Genomic DNA, 26,427 nt, shown 5'->3' on the forward strand with positions numbered 1-26,427 from the left:
TGGTTACTTACATGATTCCATATGTGTTATTTCATCATTTTGATGTCTTCACTATTATTCTACAATGTAGAAAAAAATAAAGAAAACCCTTGAATGAGCAGGTGTTCTGAAACTTTTGACCAGTAGTGTAGGTAGGGGTAAAGTGACTAGGCAACAGGTTAGATAATACATATTACCTCAATGACCTCGACAAACCTGTACTCCCGAACATTGACTCTGTACCGGTACCCCATGTATATAGCCTCATGACTAACCTGTACCCCCGCACATTGACTCTGTACCGGTACCCACTGTATATATCCTCCACATTGACTCTGTACCGGTACCCCTTGTATATAGCCTCCACATTGACACTGTACTGGTACCCCCTGTATATAGCCTCCACATTGACTCTGTACCGGTACCCCCTGTATATAGCCTCCACATTGACTCTGTACCGGTACCCCCTGTATATAACCTCCACATTGACTCTGTACCGGTACCCCCTGTATATAGTCTCCACATTGACTCTGTACCGGTACCCCCTGTACATAGCCTCCACATTGACTCTGTACCGGTACCCCCTGTATATAGCCTCCACATTGACTCTGTACCGGTACCCCCTGTATATAGCCTCCACATTGACTCTGTACCGGTACCCCCTGTATATAGCCTCCACATTGACTCTGTACCGTAACACCCTGTATATAGCCTCCACATTGACTCTGTACCGGTACCCCTGTATATAACCTCCACATTGACTCTGTACCGGTACCCCCTGTATATAGTCTCCACATTGACTCTGTACCGGTACCCCCTGTACATAGCCTCCACATTGACTCTGTACCGGTACCCCCTGTATATAGCCTCCACATTGACTCTGTACCGTAATACCCTGTATATAGCCTCCACATTGACTCTGTACAGGTACCCCCTGTATATAGCCTCCACATTGACTCTGTACCGGTAACCCCTGTATATAGCCTCCACATTGACTCTGTACCGGTACCCACTATACTGTATATAGCCTCCACATTGACTCTGTACCGGTACCCCCTGTATATAGCCTCCACATTGACTCTGTACCGGTACCCCCTGTATATAGCCTCCACATTGACTCTGTACCGGTACCCCTTGTATATAGCCTCCACATTGACACTGTACTGGTACCCCCTGTATATAGCCTCCACATTGACTCTGTACCGGTACCCCCTGTATATAGCCTCCACATTGACTCTGTACCGGTACCCCCTGTATATAGCCTCCACATTGACTCTGTACCGGTACCCCCTGTATATAGCCTCCACATTGACTCTGTACCGGTACCCCCTGTATATAGCCTCCACATTGACTCTGTACCGTAACACCCTGTATATAGCCTCCACATTGACTCTGTACCAGTACCCCCTGTATATAACCTCCACATTGACTCTGTACCGGTACCCCCTGTATATAGTCTCCACATTGACTCTGTACCGGTACCCCCTGTACATAGCCTCCACATTGACTCTGTACCGGTACCCCCTGTATATAGCCTCCACATTGACTCTGTACCGTAATACCCTGTATATAGCCTCCACATTGACTCTGTACCGGTACCCCCTGTATATAGCCTCCACATTGACTCTGTACCGGTACCCCCTGTATATAACCTCCACATTGACACTGTACCGGTACCCCCTGTACATAGCCTCCACATTGACTCTGTACCGGTACCCCCTGTATATAGCCTCCACATTGACTCTGTACCGGTACCCACTATACTGTATATAGCCTCCACATTGACTCTGTACCGGTACCCCCTGTATATAGCCTCCACATTGACTCTGTACCGGTACCCCCTGTATATAGCCTCCACATTGACTCTGTACCGGTACCCCCTGTATATAGCCTCCACATTGACTCTGTACCGGTACCCCCTGTATATAGCCTCCACATTGACTCTGTACCGGTACCCCCTGTACATAGCCTCCACATTGACTCTGTACCGGTACCCCCTGTATATAGCCTCCACATTGACTCTGTACCGGTACCCCCTGTATATAGCCTCCACATTGACTCTGTACCGGTACCCCCTGTATATAGCCTCCACATTGACTCTGTACCGGTACCCCCTGTATATAGCCTCCACATTGACTCTGTATCGGTACCCACTATACTGTATATAGCCTCCTTATTGTTATTTTATTGTTTTTCAATACATTTTTTTTCTATTTATTTATTGTTTACTTCAGGGAATTTAGTTAATACTCTCTAAATACTTTTGTTGTTGTTAAAATTGCATTGTTGGTTAATTTAATTGCTTGTAAGTAAGGTCAGGTCAATGACTTGTTTCAATCTATTTGATTTTTTATAAACATTTCAACAGGAAAGTGGTGCGTGTAGATGTATTCACCCCATTTGCTATGAAGCCCCTAAATAAGATCTGGTGCAGCCAATTAACTCAAGAAGTCACATAATTAGTTAAATAAAGTCCACCTGTATGCATTCTAAGTGTCACATGATCTCAGTGTATATATACACCTGTTCTGAAAGGCCCCAGAGTCTGAAGACCAAGGGGCTTTTCAAACAGGTCAGGGATAAAGTTGTGGAGAAGTACAGATCAGGGTTATAAAAAACTGTTATAAAAAAAAAAACATAAAATACCATCAATTTGTTTAGAAATATCATGATATGATATTTATGCCATATCGCCCAGCCCTAACATACACACACCACACACCCAACACACAGACACAAACCACACCACATACACACACACCACACACCCAACACACAGACACAAACCACACCACATACACACACACCACACACCCAACACACAGACACAAACCACACCACATACACACACACCACACACCCAACACACAGACACAAACCACACCACATACACACACACCACACACCCAACACACAGACACAAACCACACCACATACACACACACCACACACCCAACACACAGACACAAACCACACCACATACACACACACTACACACCCAACACACAGACACAAACCACACCACATACACACACACCACACACCCAACACACAGACACAAACCACACCACACACCCAACACACACCCAACACACAGACACAAACCACACCATATACACACACTACACACCCAACACACAGACACCACACACACACAAACCACACCACACGCACACACAAGACGATGAAACAGTTATGAAATATTTAATAAGCGTCCCCCCCTCATATTGTTTGGGAGGTAAAATATATTTGAAAAGCCCCTAGCTGAGATATAATATTCAGTAATATGGTTTAGAGGTGTGGGCTGAGGTACTGGGAGGAGGGAGGGAGGAAAGGATGGGAAGGTGTAGAAGAGAGACAGAGAGTGGTGTGTATATAAGGAGGAGGGAGAGGTTTTCAAAGGCCCGGAGGGAGGGAGGGAGGGAGGGAGGGAGCGGGGTAGGGAGGGAGGGAGCGGGGTAGGGAGGGAGGGAGCGGGGAGGGAGACAGAGAGTGGTGTATATAAGGGGGAGGGAGAGGTTTTCAAAGGCCCAGAGAGAGGGAGGGAGGGAGGGAGCGGGGAGGAGACAGAGAGTGGTGTATATAAGGGGGAGGGAGAGGTTTTCAAAGGCCCAGAGAGGGGAGGGAGGGAGGGAGGGAGGGGGAGGGAGGGAGGGAGGGAGGGAGGGAGGGAGGGAGGGAGGGAGGGAGGGAGGGAGGGAGGGAGGGAGCGGGATAGGGAGGGAGGGAGCGGGGAGGGAGACAGAGAGTGGTGTATATAAGGGGGAGGGAGAGGTTTTCAAAGGCCCAGAGAGAGAGGCGTTCTGTGTTCTCCTCCCAAACATCTAGTGTGGGTCTGTGCTGCTCTGTAACAGATGGCTCAGCCTGCATGGGGTGCTCGAATGGTACAGGACAGCATGTTGGAACCCTCTACTGTCTCTCTCTCTCTCTCTCTCTCTTCCTTCCTTCCTTCCTTCCTTCCTTCCTTCCTTCCTTCCTTCCTTCCTTCCTTCCTTCCTTCCTTCCTTCCTTCCTTCCTTCCTTCTCTCTCTGTCTCTCTCTGTCTCTCTCTCTCTCTTCCTTCCTTCCTGCCCTTCCTTCCTTCCTTCCTTCCTTCCTTCCTTCCTTCTCTGTCTCTCTCTCTCTCTCCCTTCCTTCCTTCCTTCCTTCCTTCCTTCCTTCCTTCTCTGTCTCTCTCTCTCTCTCTTCCTCCCTTCCTACCTTCCTTCCTTCTTTCTCTCTCTCTCTCTCTGTCTCTCTCTCTCTCTCTCTCTCTTCCTTCCTTCCTTCCTTCCTTCCTTCCTTCCTTCCTTCCTTCCTTCCTTCCTTCCTTCCTTCTCTCGGTCTCTCTCTCTCTCCCTTCCTTCCTTCCTTCCTTCCTTCCTTCCTTCCTTCCTTCCTTCCTTCCTTCTTTCTCTCTCGCTGTCTCTCTCTCTCTTCCTTCCTTCCTTCCTTCCTTCCTTCCTTCCTTCCTTCCTTCCTTCCTTCCTTCCTTCCTCTCTCTCTCTCTCTCTCTCTCTCTCTCTCTCTCTCTCTCTCTCTCTCTCTCTCTCTCTCTCTCTCTCTCTCTCTCTCTCTCTCTCTCTCTCTCTCTCTCTCTCTCTCTCTCTCTCTCTCTCTCTCTCTCTCTCTCTCTCTCTCTCTCTCTCTCTCTCTCTCTCTCTCTCTCTCTCTCTCTCTCTCTCTCTCTCTCTCTCTCTCTCTCTCTCTCTCTCTCTCTCTCTCCTCTCCCCATCCGCCACATTCCATCATAGTTCAGTAGGTGAGAGAAAGTGTTTGGAAAGATCATCACTTTTTGTAGTATGTTTTCCATTTGCTCTCTGTTTGCCAGTTAGTGAGCTCGTGACTAAGTGACATTTTAGATGTCATATGGTGGCATAGGTTCAGCTGATCTTGGGTAGGCAGGTTAGAATCCTGTGGACAGTCTACAGGGCTGGTGAACCCAGTTACAGGGGTCTGTCCGGTGTCCAGGTGCCACTGAGGGATATTTTAAGCTCTCTGTGAACCCAGCTTCCCACCAACAACCCCAATTCACTTCCCATTGTGTACCCAGCTTCCCACCAACAACCCCATTCACCCACTGTGTACCCAGCTTCACACAACAACCCCCATTCACTCCCCACTGTGTACCCAGATTCACACCAACAACCCCCATTCACTCTCCACTGTGTACCCAGATTCCCACCAACAACCCCCATTCACTCTCCACTGTGTACCCAGCTTCACACCAACAACCCCCATTCACTCCCATTCACTCCCACCAACAACCCCCATTCACTGTGTACCCAGCTTCCACCAACAACCCCCATTCACTCCCACTGTGTACCCAGCTTCACACCAACAACCCCCATTCACTCAACCCCATTCACTGTGTAAGCTTCACACCAACAACCCCCATTCCCACCAACAACCCCCATTCACTCTCCACTGTGTACCCAGCTTCACACCAACACCCCCCATCCACATACAGCATCTGACAACTCCATCCGCACTCCACAGCCTACAGCATCTGTCTACTCCATCCCCACTCCACAGCCTACAGCATCTCTCTACTCCATCCCCACTCCACATTGTCTACAGTATCTCTCTACTCCATCCCCACTCCACCCTATCTACAGCATCTGTCTACTCCATCCCCAATCCACATTGTCGACAGTATCTCTCTACTCCATCCCCACTCCACCCTATCTACAGCATCTGTCTACTCCATCCCCACTCCACCCTATCTACAGCATCTGCCTACTCCATCCCCACTCCACATTGTCTACAGCCTACAGCATCTCTCTACTCCATCCCCACTCCACCCTATCTACAGCATCTGTCTACTCCATCCCCAATCCACATTGTCTACAGCATCTGTCTACTCCATCCCCACTCCACCCTATCTACAGCATCTGTCTACTCCATCCCCACTCCACCCTATCTACAGCATCTGTCTACTCCATCCCCACTCCACCCTATCTACAGCATCTGTCTACTCCATCCCCACTCCACCCTATCTACAGCATCTGTCTACTCCATCCCCACTCCACCCTATCTACAGCATCTGTCTACTCCATCCCCACTCCAACCTATCTACAGCATCTGTCTACTCCATCCCCACTCCACCCTATCTACAGCATCTGTCTACTCCATCCCCAATCCACATTGTCTACAGTATCTCTCTACTCCATCCCCACTCCACCCTATCTACAGCATCTGTCTACTCTATCCCCACTCCACCCTATCTACAGCATCTGTCTACTCCATCCCCAATCCACATTGTCTACAGCATCTGTCTACTCCATCCCCAATCCACATTGTCTACAGTATCTCTCTACTCCATCCCCAATCCACCCTATCTACAGCATCTGTCTACTCCATCCCCAATCCACCCTATGTACAGCATCTGTCTACTCCATCCCCAATCCACATTGTCTACAGCATCTATCTACTCCATCCCCACTCCACATTGTCTACAGCATCTGTCTACTCCATCCCCACTCCACCCTATCTACAGCACCTGTCTACTCCATCCCCACTCCACATTGTCTACAGTATCTGTCTACTCCATCCCCACTCCACATTGTCTACAGCATCTGTCTACTCCATCCCCACTCCACATTGTCTACAGCATCTGTCTACTCCATCCCCACTCCACCCTATCTACAGCACCTGTCTACTCCATCCCCACTCCACCAGTATCTGTCTATCAGCATCTGTCTATCTCCATCCCCACTCCACATTGTCTACAGCATCTGTCTACAGCATCTACAGCACCTCTACTCCATCCCCACTCCACATTGTCTACAGCATCTGTCTACTCCATCCCCACTCCACCCTATCTACAGCACCTGTCTACTCCATCCCCACTCCACATTGTCTACAGTATCTGTCTACTCCATCCCCAATCCACCCTATCTACAGCATCTGTCTACTCCATCCCCACACATTGTCCCACTCCACCCTATCTACAGCATCTGTCTACTCCATCCCCAATCCACCCACCCTATCTACAGCATCTCCATCCCCAGCATCTGTCTACTCCATCCCCACTCCACCCTATCTACAGCATATGTTTACTCCATCCCCACTCCACCCTATCTACAGCATCTGTCTACTCCATCCCCAATCCACATTGTCTACAGTATCTCTCTACTCCATCCCCACTCCACCCTATCTACAGCATCTGTCTACTCTATCCCCACTCCACCCTATCTACAGCATCTGTCTACTCCATCCCCACTCCACATTGTCTACAGCATCTGTCTACTCCATCTCCACTCCACCCTATCTACAACATCTGTCTACTCCATCCCCACTCCACCCTATTTACAACATCTGTCTACTCCATCTCCACTCCACCCTATCTACAACATCTGTCTACTCCATCCCCACTCCACCCTATTTACAACATCTGTCTACTCCATCCCCACTCCACATTGTCTACAGTATCTGTCTACTCCATCCCCACCCCACCCTATCTACAGCATCTCTCTACTCTATCCCCACTCCACCCTATCTACAGCATCTGTCTACTCTATCCCCACTCCACCCTATCTACAGCATCTGTCTACTCCATCCCCACTCCACATTGTCTACAGCATCTGTCTACTCCATCCCCACTCCACCCTATCTACAACATCTGTCTACTCCATCCCCACTCCACCCTATCTACAACATCTGTCTACTCCATCCCCAATCCACATTGTCTACAGCATCTGTCTACTCCATCCCCACTCCACATTGTCTACTCCATCCCCACTCCACCCTATCTACAGTATCTGTCTACTCCATCCCCAATCAATATTGTCTACAGTATCTCTCTACTCCATCCCCACTCCACCCTATCTACAGCATCTCTCTACTCCATCCCCACTCCACCCTATCTACAGCATCTGTCTACTCCATCCCCAATCCACATTGTCTACAGTATCTCTCTACTCCATCCCCACCCCACCCTATCTACAGCATCTCTCTACTCCATCCCCAATCCACCCTATCTACAGCATCTCTCTACTCCATCCCCACTCCACCCTATCTACAGCATCTCTCTACTCCATCCCCACTCCACCCTATCTACAGCATCTGTCTACTCCATCCCCACTCCACCGTATCTACAGCATCTGTCTACTCCATCCCCACTCCACCCTATCTACAGCATCTGCCTACTCCATCCCCACTCCACCCTATCTACAGCATCTCTCTACTCCATCCCCACTCCACATTGTCTACAGTATCGCTCTACTCCATCCCCACCCCCACCCTATCTACAGTATCAAATCAAATCAAATCAAATTTATTTATATAGCCCTTCGTACATCAGCTGATATCTCAAAGTGCTGTACAGAAACCCAGCCTAAAACCCCAAACAGCAAGCAATGCAGGTGTAGAAGCACGGTGGCTAGGAAAAACTCCCTAGAAAGGCCAAAACCTAGGAAGAAACCTAGAGAGGAACCAGGCTATATGGGGTGGCCAGTCCTCTTCTGGCTGTGCCGGGTGGAGATTATAACAGAACATGGCCAAGATGTTCAAATGTTCATAAATGACCAGCATGGTCGAATAATAACAAGGCAGAACAGTTAAAACTGGAGCAGCAGCACAGTCAGGTGGACCGGGGACAGCAAGGAGTCATCATGTCAGGTAGTCCTGGGGCATGGTCCTAGGGCTCAGGTCCTCTGAGAGAGAGAAAGAAAGAGAGAATTAGAGAGAGCATATGTGGGGTGGCCTGTCCTCTTCTGGCTGTGCCGGGTCGAGATTATAACAGAACATGGCCAAGATGTTCAAATGTTCATAAATGACCAGCATGGTCGAATAATAGTAAGGCAGAACAGTTGAAACTGGAGCAGCAGCATGGCCAGGTGGACTGGGGACAGCAATGAGTCATCATGTCAGGTAGTCCTGGAGCATGGTCCTAGGGCTCAGGTCCTCCGAGAGAGAAAGAAAGAAGGAGAGAATTAGAGAACGCACACTTAGATTCACACAGGACACCGAATAGAACAGGAGAAGTACTCCAGATATAACAAACTGACCCTAGCCCCCCGACACAAACTACTGCAGCATAAATACTGGAGGCTGAGACAGGAGGGGACAGGAGACACTGTGGCCCCATCCGAGGACACCGGGCCAAACAGGAAGGATATAACCCCACCCACTTTGCCAAAGCACAGCCCCCACACCATTAGAGGGATATCTTCAACCACCAACTTACCATCCTGAGACAAGGCTGAGTATAGCCCACAAAGATCTCCGCCACGGCACAGCCCAAGGGAGGGGGGGGCATGAGAGAGCCCCAGTAAGCCAGTGACTACTCAGCCCCTGTAATAGGGTTAGAGGCAGAGAATCCCAGTGGAAAGAGGGGAACCGGCCAGGCAGAGACAGCAAGGGCGGTTCGTTGCTCCAGAGTATCTCTCTACTCCATCCCCACTCCACAGTATCTACAGCATCTCTCTACTCCATCCCCACTCCACATTGTCTACAGTATCTCTCTACTCCATCCCCACTCCACCCTATCTACAGCCTACAGTATCTGTCTACTCCATCCCCACCCCCACCCTGTCTACAGCCTACAGTATCTGTCTACTCCATCCCCACCCCCACCCTGTCTACAGCCTACAGTATCTGTCTACTCCATCCCCACCCCCACCCTGTCTACAGCCTACAGTATCTGTCTACTCCATCCCCACTCCACAGTATCTACAGTATCTGTCTACTCCATCCCCACCCCCACCCTGTCTACAGCCTACAGTATCTGTCTACTCCATCCCCACCCCCACCCTGTCTACAGCCTACAGTATCTGTCTACTCCATCCCCACCCCCACCCTGTCTACAGCCTACAGTATCTGTCTACTCCATCCCCACTCCACAGTATCTACAGCATCTGTCTACTCCATCCCCACCCCCACCCTGTCTACAGCCTACAGTATCTGTCTACTCCATCCCCACCCCCACCCTGTCTACAGCCTACAGTATCTGTCTACTTCATCCCCACTCCACCCTATCTACAGCCTACAGTATCTGTCTACTCCATCCCCACCCCCACCCTGTCTACAGCCTACAGTATCTGTCTACTCCATCCCCACCCCCACCCTGTCTAAAGCCTACAGTATCTGTCTACTCCACCCCCACCCTGTCTAAAGCCTACAGTATCTGTCTACTCCACCCCCACCCTGTCTACAGCCTACAGTATCTGTCTACTCCATCCCCACCCCCACCCTGTCTACAGCCTACAGTATCTATTAGCACCACGTCTAGCAGTCAGGTCAAATTACCACACAATCTGACGTTGAGGTTCACAGTGGGGAGTGAATTCAGGGGCTGTGTGGTGAATCGATTCTCCTGAACGTACAATAAATTCTACAGGAGTGATGTTACTTTTTTATTTCAAAACCTACCAAGGAAGAAAACCATTGTTCTCCAGTGTTTTCATTGAAATAACCACATCAAGCCCCCCGCGCGAGAAATGGCAAAAAAATAAAACGCACATATGGAAATATTAGAAGCAAACCGATGCATGTATTATTGCGCTCAAACTTTTTTTTTAAACACAACGTGTCGTGTGTTTGATCTTTAGCTTCATTTATCATGAGTTAACATTCTACAAACATTCGCATTCTAGAATTACAAAAGCATATTTAGCTAGTAACGTCCATAGAAATTCGCTATTACTTGTGCAAATTCTGTTAGTATTCTGGTAATAGACGCCTGATTCTATTTTGTGTGTTTTTTTTTTTTGGCGTCCATCCCTTGTGGACTAACTAAACCGATATTATCGTAAATCCCGGTGTGAGAGAAGGACGTTGTGAGCGTATGGATACCGCCCAAACCCTAATAATTTCTGTAGTGTTTTTGCTGACGTTACTGTAGTGGTTTTTGTTTTATCTTTGAGATAGAAGTGGGGGGCTTTCTCCTTGAGGAAACCTACTGGGCAAATACTAAGAGCAAATTTCCTATATCCTGTAGGTATGTAGGACTGTAGGCTGAACAGGTAGATAGTTCAAAGCTTCTTCTCTTTTCTATAACCTGTAGGGAACACAATATACAGTGCATTCAGAAAGTATTCAGACCCCATCTCTTATTCAGGGTAGCCTAGTGGTTAGAGCGTTGGACTAGTAACCGGAAGGTTGCAAGTTCAAACCCCCCGAGCTGACAAGGTACAAATCTGTTGTTCTGCCCCTGAACGAGGCAGTTAACCCACTGTTCCTAGGCCGTCATTGAAAATAAGAATTTGTTCTTAACTGACTTGCCTGGTAAAATAAAAAATTCCACATTTTGTTACGTTACAGCCTTATTCTAAAATGGATTAAATATATAGAAAATGCTTATCAATCTACACACAATACCCCATAATGACGAAGCGAAAACACATTTTTTGGGGTTTTTTGCATGCACTTTCTGATTACTATTTGAAATACATTTGCCCAAATTCTTTAAAACCTGTTAGTTTTGTCATTATGGGGTATTGTGTATAGACTGATTTAAGATTAATTTTTATTTTTTATAAATTATAGAATAAGGCTGTAACGTAGTCATGACTGTCTTGTGAGGATCAGAATGGGTCAGATCAGCTTGGCAATGGCTGACAGTAACTAGAAATGTTCCATATGCACGAGAAGCGTATTTTGTCTTTCTCTCAATTTTATGCAGAAATTTGTTTACATCACTGTTTGTGAGCATTTCTCCTTGTTAGTGAGTACTTCTCCTTTCTCAAGATAATCCATCCCTCCTGACAGTTGTGGCATATCAAGAAGCTGATACAACAGCATGGTCATTACACAGGTGCACCTTGCGCTGGGGAAAATTAATGGCCACTCTAAAATGTGCAGTTATATGTCAAACAACACAATGTCTCCAGTTTTGAATGATTGTGCAATTGGCATGCTGACTGCAGGAATGTCCACCAGAACAGTTGCCAGATAAAAGTTATTTTCTCTACTAATTTCATTTGAGAGAATTTGGCAGTACATCCAACCGGCCTCACAACAGCCCAGGACCACTACATTCAGCTTCTTCACCTGCGGGATCGTCTAAGACCAGCCACTCAATTCAATTCAAGGGCTTTATTGGCATGGTAAACATGTGTTAACATTGCCAAAGCAAGTGAGGTAGATAATATATAAAGTGAATATATAAAGTGAAATAAACAATAAAAATTAACAGTAAACATTACACATACAGAAGTTTCAAAACAATAAAGACATTACAAATGTCATATATATATATATATATATATATATATATATACAGTGTTTTAACAATGTACAAATGGTTAAGGTATACAAGGGAAAATGAATAAGCATAAATATGGGTTGTATTTACAATGGTGTTTGTTCTTCACTGGTTGCCCTTTTCTCGTGGCAACAGGTCACTCTCCACAAACCGTCTCAGTGAAACTCCTCTGCGTGCTCGTCGTCCTCACCAGGGTCTTAGCCTGACTGTAGTTTGGCGTCGTAACCCGACTTCAGTGGGAAAATGCTCACCTTCGATGGCCACTGTTACACTGGAGACTTTAGGGATGAATCCCGGTTTCAGATGTACTGAGCAGATGGCAGACAGCATGTGTGTTGTTGTGTGGGCGAGTGGTTTGCTGATCTAAACATTGTGAACAGAGTGCCCCACGGTGGGGGAACCCATGGTGGGGTTATGGTACATTTACATTTAAGTCATTTAGCAGACGCTCTTATCCAGAGCGACTTACATGGGCAGGTATAGGCTACGGACAACAAACACAATTGCATTTTATCAATGTCAATTTGAATGCACAGAGATACAGTGACAAGATCCCAAGGCCCATTGTCGTGCCATTCATCCACCATCACCTCATCTTTCAGCCTTATAATGCACAGCTCCATGTCGCAAGAATCTGTTACACAATTCCTGGAAGCTGAAAATGTCCCAGTTCTTCCATGGCCTGCATACTCACCAGACGCGTCACCCATTGAGCATGTTTGGGATGCTCTGGATCGATGTGTACGACAGCGTGTTCCAGTTCCTGCCAATATCCCAACAACGTTGCACAGCCATTGAAGAGGTAGTGGGACAACATTACACAGGCCACAACTCAACAGCCTGATCAACTCTATGTGAAGGAGATGTGTCACACTGCATGAGGCAATTGGTGGTCACACCACATACCGACTGGTTTTCTGCTCCACGCCCCTTTTTTAAAGGCATCTATGAACAACAAATGCATATCTGTATTCCCCGTTGTGTGAAATAAATAGATAAATAACTAAATAGAGGTGAACTGTAACTGTCTATATGAACTGTAACTGTCTATATGAACTGTAACTGTCTATATGAACTGTAACTGTCTATATGAACTGTAACTGTCTATATGAACTGTAACTGTCTATATGAACTGTAACTGTCTATATGAACTGTAACTGTCTATATGAACTGTAACTGTTTATATGAACTGTAACTGTCTATATGAACTGTAACTGTCTATATGAACTGTAACTGTCTATATGAACTGTAACTCAGTAAAATCTTTGAAATTGTTGCATGTTGCATTTATATTTTTGTTCAGTGTAGATACACGGTATTTATTGCTATATTTACATTGGTTGATATTTTGCTTTCGATACTGTATTTCCCCCAATCACATTTCGTCCCCAATCACAAATTAAACTTTTAATCCATTTGTCCAATCACATCCCATTAATTGTACACGCGTTGTGTTTTCTGTCCAATCAGAGCTGCCGGAGAACTGGACAGACACCAAGGAGACCCTATTGGAAGGGATGGTGTTCCAGGTCAAGTACCTGGGGATGACTCTGGTGGGACAACCTAAAGGAGAGGACATGGCCGCTGCAGCTATACACAGGATAGTCTCTACGGTGAGTTAGGGCCTGCCTGCCTGCCTGCCTGCCTGCCTGCCTGCCTGCCTGCCTGCCTGCCTGCCTGCCTGCCTGCCTGCCTGCCTGCCTGCCTGCCTGCCTGCCTGCCTGCCTGCCTAGAGTAGTATGATAGTCCATAGTTTATTGACAAAGACATATTATCGCCTTGGGCTTTACAAATTAAATGTATTATTATTATATTCACACAGTCTACTAATCCTTTTCAGCTGATCATATTACACCCTGTGTTGATTTGATGGCCTCACAAGATACTCTGAATCTAAGCATTCTGCTAGTGCTCTGGTCTACTGATCCAGATACTCTGAATCTAAGCATTCTGCTGATCAAGACAGTGTTAGCATGTTAGCATGAAGGTCATATTGGAAACACACCGAGACCAGGATTATCTGTCAGCAGCCCAATGTGCTCCAGTTACAACATAACTACATGACACACACACACACACACACACACACACACACACACACACACACACACACACACACACACACACACACACACACACACACACACACACACACACACACACACACACACACACACACACACACACACACATTTTTTATTATGTTTTCTGAAGCTGTAATCAAACTGTTATTTCTATAACCACCTACTGGGGCAAATACACATGAAAGCATTTAAATGACCCCCAGTTTCTCTCACTCACTCACTCACTCACTCACTCACTCACTCACTCACTCACTCTCTCACTCACTCACTCCTCTCTCTCACTCCCTCTCTCTCTCTCTCTCTCTCTCACTCTCACTCTCTTTTTTTCACTACTCATCAATACACACACAACTCAATCAGACCCCCAGCCAGACCAGCTGGCTGGAGTAAGATTCAATTGATTTACTGTCGAAGGAGAAATAACACCGGAAGTCAATTGTCTCCCAGTTCCCTTGGAAACCAAGCATCCTAAACAGTGTTATTATGATCATTGTTTGCCAGTCATTTTCCATCAGCTGAGGTTACATCTAAACCCAGGGACTGAACCTGGCAGACAAATACACTACTAATACTTTAATAATGACAGTAAAACACCCACAGCTTAAAACAACATCCTCACTTCTCGTTATAACACTATTGCCTCCATCTCTGATTTTACATATGCTTTGTTAAAATACTGTTAGCTCCATGCTAATGTTATTGTCTAAAGGGAGGAGGCCTGTTAACTCCATGCTAATGTTATTGTCTAAAGGGAGGAGGCCTGTTAGCTCCATGCTAATGTTATTGTCTAAAGGGAGGAGGCCTGTTAACTCCATGCTAATGTTATTGTCTAAAGGGAGGAGGCCTGTTAGCTCCATGCTAATGTTATTGTCTAAAGGGAGGAGGCCTGTTAGCTCCATGCTAATGTTATTGTCTAAAGGGAGGAGGCCTGTTAGCTCCATGCTAATGTTATTGTCTAAAGGGAGGAGGCCTGTTAGCTCCATGCTAATGTTAGTGTCTACAGGGAAGAGGCCTGTTAGCTCCATGCTACTGTTAGTGTCTACAGGGAGGAGGCCTGTTAGCTCCATGCTACTGTTAGTGTCTAAAGGGGATGGAGGCCTGTTAGCTCCATGCTAATGTTATTGTCTACAGAGGATGGAGGCCACACCAGAAGAGGAAGATGAGATGGCACCATTCACATCGTCCTTGACAAGTTCTCCTCTCGTCTCCTCTCCTCCGCTCTTCCTTTCCTCCTCTTCCTCTCTTCCTTTCCTCCTCTTCCTCTCTTCCTTTCCTCCTCTTCCTCTCTCTCCTCTCTTCCTTTCTTCCTCTCTTCCTCTCCTTCTGTCCTCTCCTCTTCCTCTCTCTCCTCTCCTCCTCTTCCTCTCTTCTCCTCTCCTCTCCTCTCCTCTCTTCCTCTCCTTCTGTCCTCTCTTGTCCTCTCCTCTTCGTCTCTCTCCTCTCCTCCTCTTCCTCTCTTCTCCTCTCTTCCCCTCTCTTCCTCTCCTTCTGTCCTCTCCTGTCCTCTCCTCTTCCTCTCTTCTCCTCTCCTCCTCTTCCTCTCTTCTCCTCTCTTCCTCTCTCCTCTCCTCCTCTTCCTCTCCTAGCTACTCCCTATATAGTGCACTACTATCAAAATGATAGCTACTCCCTATATAGTGCACTACTTTGGTAGCTACTCCCTATGTGGTGCACTAAATGTTTAGTGAAGTATATGGAATAGGATGTGATTGTGGACGCAGCCAGATTATAATTCCCTCTTGTGTGTGTTTGCGTCATCCCAGGCCCGGGCCAGTGCTAAGAAGTTCCGTAAGGTGACCCTGACCATCTCTCCTAAAGGAATCATCATCGCAGACACAGAGACACTGGACCTCATAGAGAACGTCTCCATATACAGGTAAACAATATGACATCATAATGACATCATAGAGAACGTCTCCATATACAGGTAAACAATATGACATCATAATGACATCATAGAGAACGTCTCCATATACAGGTAAACAATATGACATCATAATGACCTCATAGAGAACGTCTCCATATACAGGTAAACAATATGACATCATAATGACATCATAGAGAACGTCTCCATATACAGGTAAACAATATGACATCATAATGACCTCATAGAGAACGTCTCCATATACAGGTAAACAATACGACATCATAATGACCTCATAGAGAACGTCTCCATATACAGGTAAACAATACGACATCATAATGACCTCATAGAGAACGTCTCCATATACAGGTAAACAATACGACATCATAATGACATCATAGAGAACGTCTCCATATACAGGTAAACAATACGACATCATAATGACCTCATAGAGAACGTCTCAGTAGGGTCTCAGCTCTGTAGTGTCTCAGCCCAGTAGGTTCTCAGCCCAGTAGGTTCTCAGCCCAGTAGGTTCTCAGCCCAGTAGGTTCTCAGCCCAGTAGGTTCTCAGACCAGTAGTGTCTCATCTCAGTAGGGTCTCAGCCCAGTAGGGTCTCAGCCCAGTAGTGTCTCAGCCCAGTAGGATCTCAGCCCAGTAGGGTCTCAGCTCAGTAGGGTCTCAGCCCAGTCGGGTCTCAGCCAAAGCGTATCTCAGCTCAGTAGGGTCTCAGCTCAGTAGGGTCTCAGCTCAGTAGGGTCTCAGCTCAGTAGAGTCTCAGCCCAGTCGGGTCTCAGCCAAAGCGTATCTCAGCTCAGTAGGGTCTCAGCTCAGTAGGGTCTCAGCTCAGTAGGGTCTCAGCTCAGTAGAGTCTCAGCCACAGCGAGTCTCAGCTCAGTAGGGTCTCAGCCACAGCGAGTCTCAGCTCAGTAGGGTCTCAGCTCAGTAGGGTCTCAGCCCAGTAGGGTCTCAGCTCAGTAGGGTCTCAGCCCAGTAGGGTCTCAGCTCAGTAGGGTCTTAGCCACAGCGGGTCTCAGCTCAGTAGGGTCTCAGCTCAGTAGGGTCTCAGCTCAGTAGGGTCTCAGCTCAGTAGGGTCTCAGCCCAGTAGGGTCTCAGCCACAGCGAGTCTCAGCTCAGTAGGGTCTCAGCCACAGCGAGTCTCAGCTCAGTAGGGTCTCAGCCACAGCGAGTCTCAGCTCAGTAGGGTCTCAGCCACAGCGAGTCTCAGCTCAGTAGGGTCTCAGCTCAGTAGGGTCTCAGCTCAGTGGGGTCTCAGCTCAGTAGGGTCTCAGCCCAGTAGTGTCTCAGCCAAAGTGGGTCTCAGCCAAAGTGGGACTCAGCCAAAGTGGGACTCAGCCAAAGTGAGTCTCAGCCAAAGTGGGTCTCAGCCAAAGTGAGTCTCAGCCAAAGTGGGTCTCAGCCAAAGAGAGTTCAGCCCAGTAGGGTCTCAGCTCAGTAGGGTCTCAGCCCAGTAGGGTCTCAGCCACAGCGAGTCTCAGCTCAGTAGGGTCTCAGCCACAGCGAGTCTCAGCTCAGTAGGGTCTCAGCCACAGCGAGTCTCAGCTCAGTAGGGTCTCAGCCACAGCGAGTCTCAGCTCAGTAGGGTCTCAGCTCAGTAGGGTCTCAGCTCAGTGGGGTCTCAGCTCAGTAGGGTCTCAGCCCAGTAGTGTCTCAGCCAAAGTGGGTCTCAGCCAAAGTGGGACTCAGCCAAAGTGGGACTCAGCCAAAGTGAGTCTCAGCCAAAGTGGGTCTCAGCCAAAGTGAGTCTCAGCCAAAGTGGGTCTCAGCCAAAGAGAGTTCAGCCCAGTAGGGTCTCAGCTCAGTAGGGTCTCAGCTCAGTAGGGTCTCAGCTCAGTAGGGTCTCAGCTCAGTAGGGTCTCAGCTCAGTAGTGTCTCAGCCCAGTAGTGTCTCAGCCCAGTAGTGTCTCATCTCAGTAGGGTCTCAGCCCAGTAGGGTCTCAGCTCAGTAGGGTCTCAGCACAGTAGGGTCTCAGCTCAGCAGGGTCTCAGCCAAAGTGGGTCTCAGCCAAAGTGGGTCTCAGCTCAGTACGGTCTCAGCTCAGTAGGGTCTCAGACACAGCGAGTCTCAGCTCAGTAGGGTCTCAGCCCAGTAGGGTCTCAGCTCAGTAGGGTCTCAGCCACAGCGGTTCTCAGCTCAGTAGGGTCTCAGCCCAGTAGGGTCTCAGCCACAGCGAGTCTCAGCTCAGTAGGGTCTCAGCCCAGTAGTGTCTCAGCTCAGTAGGGTCTCAGCCACAGCGGGTCTCAGCTCAGTAGTGACTCATCTCAGTAGGGTCTCAGCTCAGTAGGGTCTCAGCTCTGTAGTGTCTCAGCTCAGTAGGGTCTCAGCTCAGTCGGGTCTCAGCTCAGTCGGGTCTCAGCCACAGCGGGTCTCAGCCAGAGCGGGTCTCAGCTCAGTAGGGTCTCAGCTCAATAGTGTCTCATCTCAGTAGTCTCAGTCAAAGTGGGTCTCAGCCAAAGTGGGTCTCAGCCAAAGTGGGTCTCAGCCCAGTAGGATCTCAGCTCAGCAGGCCTCAGCCCAGTAGGGTCTCAGCCCAGTAGGGTCTCAGCCACAGCGGTTCTCAGCTCAGTAGGGTCTCAGCCACAGCGAGTCTCAGCTCAGTAGGGTCTCAGCCACAGCGGTTCTCAGCTCAGTAGGGTCTCAGCCACAGCGAGTCTCAGCTCAGTAGGGTCTCAGCTCAGTAGGGTTTCAGCTCAGTAGGGTTTCAGCCACAGCGAGTCTCATCTCAGTAGGGTCTCATCTCAGTAGGGTCTCAACTCAGTAGGGTCTCAGCTCAGTAGGGTTTCAGCCACAGTGGGTCTCATCCCAGTAGGGTCTCAGCTCAGAAGTGTCTCAACTCAGTAGGGTCTCAACTCAGTAGGGTCTCAACTCAGTAGGGTGTCAGCTCAGTAGGGTCTCAACTCAGTAGGGTCTCAGCCACAGCGGGTCTCAGCTCAGTAGGGTCTCAGCTTAGTAGGGTCTCAGCCCAGTAGGGTCTCAGCTCAGTAGGGTCTCAACTCAGTAGGGTCTCAGCTCAGTAGGGTCTCAGCCACAGCGGGTCTCAGCTCAGTAGGGTCTCAGCTCAGTAGGGTCTCAGCTCAGTAGGGTCTCAGCTCAGTAGGGTCTCAGCTCAGTAGGGTCTCAGCTACAGCGGGTCTCAGCCACAGTGGGTCTCAGCTCAGTAGGGTCTCAGCTCAGTAGGGTCTCAGCTCAGTAGGGTCTCAGCCACAGTGGGTCTCAGCCACAGTGTGTCTCACCTCAGTAGCAGTAAGCAGAGGGAGCCCTCCAGTAGCTTGGCCAATTTGTGTTCCAAATGGCAACCTATTCTCTATAGAGCACAACTTTTAACCAAAGCCCACACTATGGGTAATAGGGTGCTTTTATGCTGAATGGTTCCATTACATTTAAGTCATTTAGCAGACGCTCTTATCCAGAGCGACTTACCCGTGCTGACAAGGTAAAGAATTAGTCGTTCTGCCCCTGAGCAAGGCAGTTAACCCACTGTTACCCTGAGCAAGGTAGTTAACCCACTGTTCCCCTGAGCAAGGTAGTTAACCTACTGTTCCCCTGAGCAAGGCAGTTAACCCACTGTTCCCCTGAGCAAGGCAGTTGACCCACTGTTCCCCTGAGCAAGGCAGTTAACCCACTGTTCCCCTGAGCAAGGCAGTTAACCCACTGTTCCCCCGAGCAAGGCAGTTAACCCACTGTTCCCCTGAGCAAGGCAGTTAACCCACTGTTCCCCTGAGCAAGGTAGTTAACCCACTGTTCCCCTGAGCAAGGTAGTTAACCTACTGTTCCCCTGAGCAAGGCAGTTAACCCACTGTTCCCCTGAGCAAGGCAGTTAACCCACTGTTCCCCTGAGCAAGGCTGTTAACCCACTGTTCCCCTGAGCAAGGCAGTTAACCCACTGTTCCCCCGAGCAAGGCAGTTACCCCACTGTTCCCCTGAGCAAGGCAGTTAACCCACTGTTCCCCTGAGCAAGGCAGTTGACCCACCTTTCCCATTGCAAGGCAGTTAACCCACTGTTCCCCCGAGCAAGGCAGTTAACCCACTGTTCCCCTGAGCAAGGCAGTTAACCCACTGTTCCCCTGAGCAAGGCAGTTAACCCACTGTTCCCCTGAGCAAGGCTGTTAACCCACTGTTCCCCTGAGCAAGGCAGTTAACCCACTGTTCCCCTGAGCAAGGCAGTTAACCCACTGTTCCCCTGAGCAAGGCTGTTAACCCACTGTTCCCCTGAGCAAGGCAGTTAACCCACTGTTCCCCTGAGCAAGGCAGTTAACCCACTGTTCCCCTGAGCAAGGCTGTTAACCCACTGTTCCCCTGAGCAAGGCAGTTAACCCACTGTTCCCCTGAGCAAGGCAGTTAACCCACTGTTCCCCTGAGCAAGGCAGTTAACCCACTGTTCCCCTGAGCAAGGCAGTTAACCCACTGTTCCCCTGAGCAAGGCAGTTAACCCACTGTTCCCCTGAGCAAGGCAGTTAACCCACTGTTCCCCTGAGCAAGGCAGTTAACCCACTGTTCCCCTGAGCAAGGCTGTTAACCCACTGTTCCCCTGAGCAAGGCAGTTAACCCACTGTTCCCCTGAGCAAGGCAGTTAACCCACTGTTCCCCTGAGCAAGGCAGTTAACCCACTGTTCCCCTGAGCAAGGCTGTTAACCCACTGTTCCCTGAACAAGGCAGTTAACCCACTGTTCCCCTGAGCAAGGCAGTTAACCCACTGTTCCCCTGAGCAAGGCAGTTAACCCACTGTTCCCCTGAACAAGGCAGTTAACCCACTGTTCCCCTGAGCAAGGCAGTTAACCCACTGTTCCCCTGAGCAAGGCTGTTAACCCACTGTTCCCCTGAACAAGGCAGTTAACCCACTGTTCCCCTGAGCAAGGCAGTTAACCCACTGTTCCCCCGAGCAAGGCAGTTAACCCACTGTTCCCCTGAGCAAGGCAGTTAACCCACTGTTCCCCTGAGCAAGGCAGTTAACCCACTGTTCCCCTGAGCAAGGCTGTTAACCCCCTTGTTCCCCTGAGCAAGGCAGTTAACCCACTGTTCCCCTGAGCAAGGCAGTTAACCCCTTGTTCCCCCGTGTGCCATGGATGTCGATTAAGGCCGCCGCCCTCTGATTCAGAGTGTTTGGTTATAAATACGGAAGACACTTTTCAGTTGGACAACTGACTAGGTATCTCTTATTTCCCCGAATCCATCCTGTAGATCACAGTGCATTCGGAAAGTATTCTGACCCCTTGACTTTTCCACATTTTGTTACGTTACAGCCTTATTCTACAATATATGAAATTGTTTCTCCCCCCCCCATCGATATACAATACCCCTCAATGACAAAGCAAAAACAGGTTTTTGGAAATGTGTGCAAATTTATAAAAATAAAAACATGAAATATCACATTTACATAAGTATTCAGTCCCTTTACACAGTACTTTGTTGAAGCACCTTTGGCAGAGATTACAGCATCGTGTCTTCTTGGGTATGATGCTACAAGCTTGGCACACCTGTATTTGGGGAGTTTCTCCCATTCTTCTCTGCAGATCCTCTCAAACTCTGTCAGGTTGGATGGGGAGCGTTGCTGCACAGCTGTTTTCAGGTCTCCAAAGGTGATCGATCGGGATCAAGTCCGAGCTCTGGCTGGGCCACTCAAGGACATTCAGAGACTTGTCCCGAAGCCACTCCTGTATTGTCTTGGCTGTGTGCTTAGGGTCGTTGTCCTGTTGGAAGGTGAACCTTCGCCCCAGTCTAAGGTCCTGAGTGCTCTGGAGCAGGTTTTCATCAAGGGTCGCTCTGTACTTTGCTCTGTTAATCTTTCCCTTGATCCTGACTAGTCTCCCAGTCCCTACCGCTAAATAACATTCCCACAGCATGATTCTGCCACCACCATGCTTCACCATAGGGATGGTGCCAGGTTTCCTCCAGACGTGACGCTTGGCATTCAGACCAAAGAGTTCAATCTAGGTGTTACGAACCCCTTTGGCCCTGCAGTCTAGGGGGATGGAAATGAGACCCGTAACAAATCTCATGGAAATCACAGTGAAAAGGAACAGTGAGAACTAAAATAATTCCACAGACAACTTAAACCTACCGTCAAACACGTCGGGTTTATTTTAAAACACACGGTAATGGGGTGTGGGATAAAAGGGTCTGAGCCAAGGAAATAAATAATAAATATCCAAAAACCCCTAAGCTAGTCTTACCTGCTTCAATAACAGCTAGCTAACTAACCAATAAAATACAGTGGGTGGTCCGCCCAGTTCTAACTAGGGTATTGAGACAATGTTTTCCTACGGGTAATGTATGCCCATGGGTGACTTGGCTCAGTGTCCCCTTTTCCCAACAACAAACAAACAGTCAAACACCACACAATACATACTCACAGGGTAACGGACAAAGTGAGATGTAGGCACAAAAACAAAAAGAGATCTCCAGAGACAACTGATTAAGGTTTCTTTTAAACCAAGGGAAAGGGGATGTGATTGGGTAAGGGAAACGGAGCAGGTGTGTCTTCAGATTAGCGACTGATTGGCGACTAATGAGTGGCACCTGTGACTAGGGCAGAAGGAGAGAAAACAAATACACACAGAACACCTGTATCCGTAAACACTTGGTTTCATCAGACCAGAGAATCTTGTTTTTCATTTTCTGAGAGTCCTTTAACTCCAAGGGGGCAGTCATGTGCCTTTTACTGAGGAGTGGCTTCCGTCTGGTTGGTTGGTAGAGTGCTGCAGAGATAGTTGTCTTTTTAGAAGATTCTCCCATCTCCACAGAGGAACTCTGGAGCTCTGTCAAGAGTGACCATCGGGTTCTTGGTCACATTCATGACCAAGGCCCTTATCTCCCTATTGCTCAGTTTGGCCAGGCTGCCAGCTCTAGGAAGAATCTGGGTGGTTCTAAACTTCTTCCATTTAAGGATGATTGAGGCCACTGTGTTCTTGGTCCCCTTCCCCAGATCTGTGCATCGACACAATCCTGTCTCGGAGCTCTACGGACAGTTCCTTTGACCTCATGGCTTGGTTTTTGCTCTGACATGCACTGTCAACTGTAGGACCTTATATAGACAGATGTGTGCCTTTCCAAATCACGTCCAATCAATTGAATTTACCACAGGTGGACTCTAATCAAGTTGTAGAAACATATCAAGGATGATCAATGGAAACAGGATGCACCTGAGATCAATGTCAAGTCTCATAGCAAAGGGTCTGAATACTTATGTATGTATGTAAATAAGTGCTGTGTTTTATTTGTAATAAACCCTATCCCTAACCCTAACCCTATCCCTAACCCTATCCCTATCCCTAACCCTAACCCTAACCCTAACCCTAACCCTAACCCTATCCCTAACCCTATCCCTAACCCTAACCCTATCCCTAACCCTAACCCTAACCCTGTGATGCTTCCCCCTACGTGATGGTGTGTATGTGAGGATGAGGATGAGGCTCCCCCCTATGTTGTGGTGTGTGTGTTTCAAGTTTTAACCTCTACGGGATCGGTGTCCCTAAACCGGCACAGTTGTTGCTCAATATGCGATAATGTGACAAAAATGACATTGTAAACAACAACCAATTCCGGGACATAGACATGTCTGATATGGGCAGAAAGCTTACATTCTTGTTAACCTAACTGCACTCTCCAATTTACAGTAGCTATTAAAGCAAAAACCACGCTATTGTCTGAGGATAGTGCACAAAAACTAAACACTAAACAACTGTTTTGATACATTCCCATGTGAAGGTAAATAATGCACTTACATTCAGTAATCTTGCTCTGATTTGACAGCCTGAGGGTCCCAGAGATAAAAATGTAATCAAATCAAACTCTACACCCTTAACCAACAGTGCAGTAGCATACTTTTGTTTGATAAAAATACATTTTTTATATTCAAATGTAGGACATGGGATCTACAGTTTGACCGCACCGCTGTCTGTCCCCCCCACCCCCCACTAGCCATTTAGATGTGTGACGGTTTGTGTATTATCTGAAGGGAAACTAATGATCCAACATTCCTGGGAGTGTGTAAATGTATGTTGTTTATTACCATATCATTGTTGTATGTTCTCTATAGTTATGTACTTGAAAATGTATCAATTGACCAATTCGGCACATTTGGGCAAACTCCTGGCAAACTTGATACAAAATATTGTGTCGTGAAGGAATTATTCACTGGATTCACTTATTGTATTTAACAGACCTGGGCAGAAAATAGTTGTATTTTGTAGTTTATTTGAAAATACCCAATTTTAATATACTCGAGGTAGTCTTATATAGTTATATTTATTTGATATTCAAATGTGCCCATTACAGAAATCTGGCCACACTGAACACACACTGAACACACACACTGAACACACACTGAACACACACACTGAACACACACACTGAACACACACTGAACACACACACTGAACACACACACTGAACACACACACTGAACACACACACTGAACACACCCTGAACACACACCCTGAACACACACTGAACACACACACTGAACACACACTGAACACACACTGAACACACACACTGAACACACACTGAACACACACACTGAACACACACACTGAACACACACACTGAACACACCCTGAACACACACACTGAACACACCCTGAACACACACACTGAACACACACTGAACACACACTGAACACACACTGAACACACACTGAACACACACACACTGAACACACCCTGAAAACACACACTGAACACACACTGAACACACCCTGAACACACACTGAACACACACACTGAACACACACTGAACACACACACTGAACACACACACTGAACACACACACTGAACACACACTGAACACACACTGAACACACACTGAACACACACTGAACACACACACTGAACACACACTGAACACACACTGAACACACACACTGAACACACACTGAACACACACTGAACACACACACTGAACACACACACTGAACACACACTGAACACACACCCTGAACACACACACTGAACACACACTGAACACACACACTGAACACACACACAACACACACTGAACACACACACTGAACACACCCTGAACACACACACTGAACACACACACTGAACACACACTGAACACACCCTGAACACACACACTGAACACACCCTGAACACACACACTGAACACACACTGAACACACACACTGAACACACACACTGAACACACACACTGAACACACACTGAACACACACTGAACACACCCTGAACACACCCTGAACACACACTGAACACACACACTGAACACACACTGAACACACACACTGAACACACACACTGAACACACACACTGAACACACACACTGAACACACACACTGAACACACACTGAACACACACACTGAACACACACACTGAACACACACTGAACACACACTGAACACACACTGAACACACACACTGAACACACCCTGAACACACACACTGAACACACACTGAACACACACACTGAACACACACACTGAACACACACACTGAACACACCCTGAACACACACACTGAACACACACTGAACACACCCTGAACACACACTGAACACACACTGAACACACACTGAACACACACACTGAACACACACACTGAACACACACTGAACACACACACTGAACACACACTGAACACACACTGAACACACACTGAACACACACACTGAACACACACTGAACACACACTGAACACACACACTGAACACACACACTGAACACACACTGAACACACACACTGAACACACACTGAACACACACTGACACACACACTGAACACACACTGAACACACACTGAACACACACACTGAACACACACCCTGAACACACACACTGAACACACACTGAACACACACACTGAACACACACACTGAACACACACACACTGAACACACCCTGAACACACACACAACACACACTGAACACACACACACACCCTGAACACACACTGAACACACCCTGAACACACACACACACTGAACACACACACTGAACACACACACTGAACACACACCCTGAACACACACACTGAACACACACCCTGAACACACACACTGAACACACACCCTGAACACACACACTGAACACACACTGAACACACCCTGAACACACACACTGAACACACACACTGAACACACACCCTGAACACACACACTGAACACACCCTGAACACACACACTGAACACACACACTGAACACACACTGAACACACACACTGAACACACACACTGAACACACACTGAACACACACTGAACACACACACTGAACACACACACTGAACACACACTGAACACACCCTGAACACACACACTGAACACACACACTGAA

At 47.8% G+C, this 26,427-nt stretch overlaps 1 protein-coding gene across 1 annotated transcript in view; it reads left to right on the forward strand.

The window, feature by feature from the left end:
- The window catches only part of si:dkey-71h2.2 (low density lipoprotein receptor adapter protein 1), a 147,265-nt gene that overhangs the window by 77,626 nt on the left and 43,212 nt on the right, over positions 1 to 26,427 (forward strand). Inside the window, exons 2-3 of the mRNA XM_046299105.1 lie at positions 13,637 to 13,779; positions 16,014 to 16,126. Of these exons, the coding sequence (XP_046155061.1) occupies positions 13,637 to 13,779; positions 16,014 to 16,126 (256 nt within the window). The remainder of the gene's footprint in view (positions 1 to 13,636; positions 13,780 to 16,013; positions 16,127 to 26,427) is intronic.

Source organism: Oncorhynchus gorbuscha, linkage group LG14 (genome assembly GCF_021184085.1).
Source record: "Oncorhynchus gorbuscha isolate QuinsamMale2020 ecotype Even-year linkage group LG14, OgorEven_v1.0, whole genome shotgun sequence".
Lineage (NCBI taxonomy): Eukaryota > Metazoa > Chordata > Actinopteri > Salmoniformes > Salmonidae > Oncorhynchus > Oncorhynchus gorbuscha.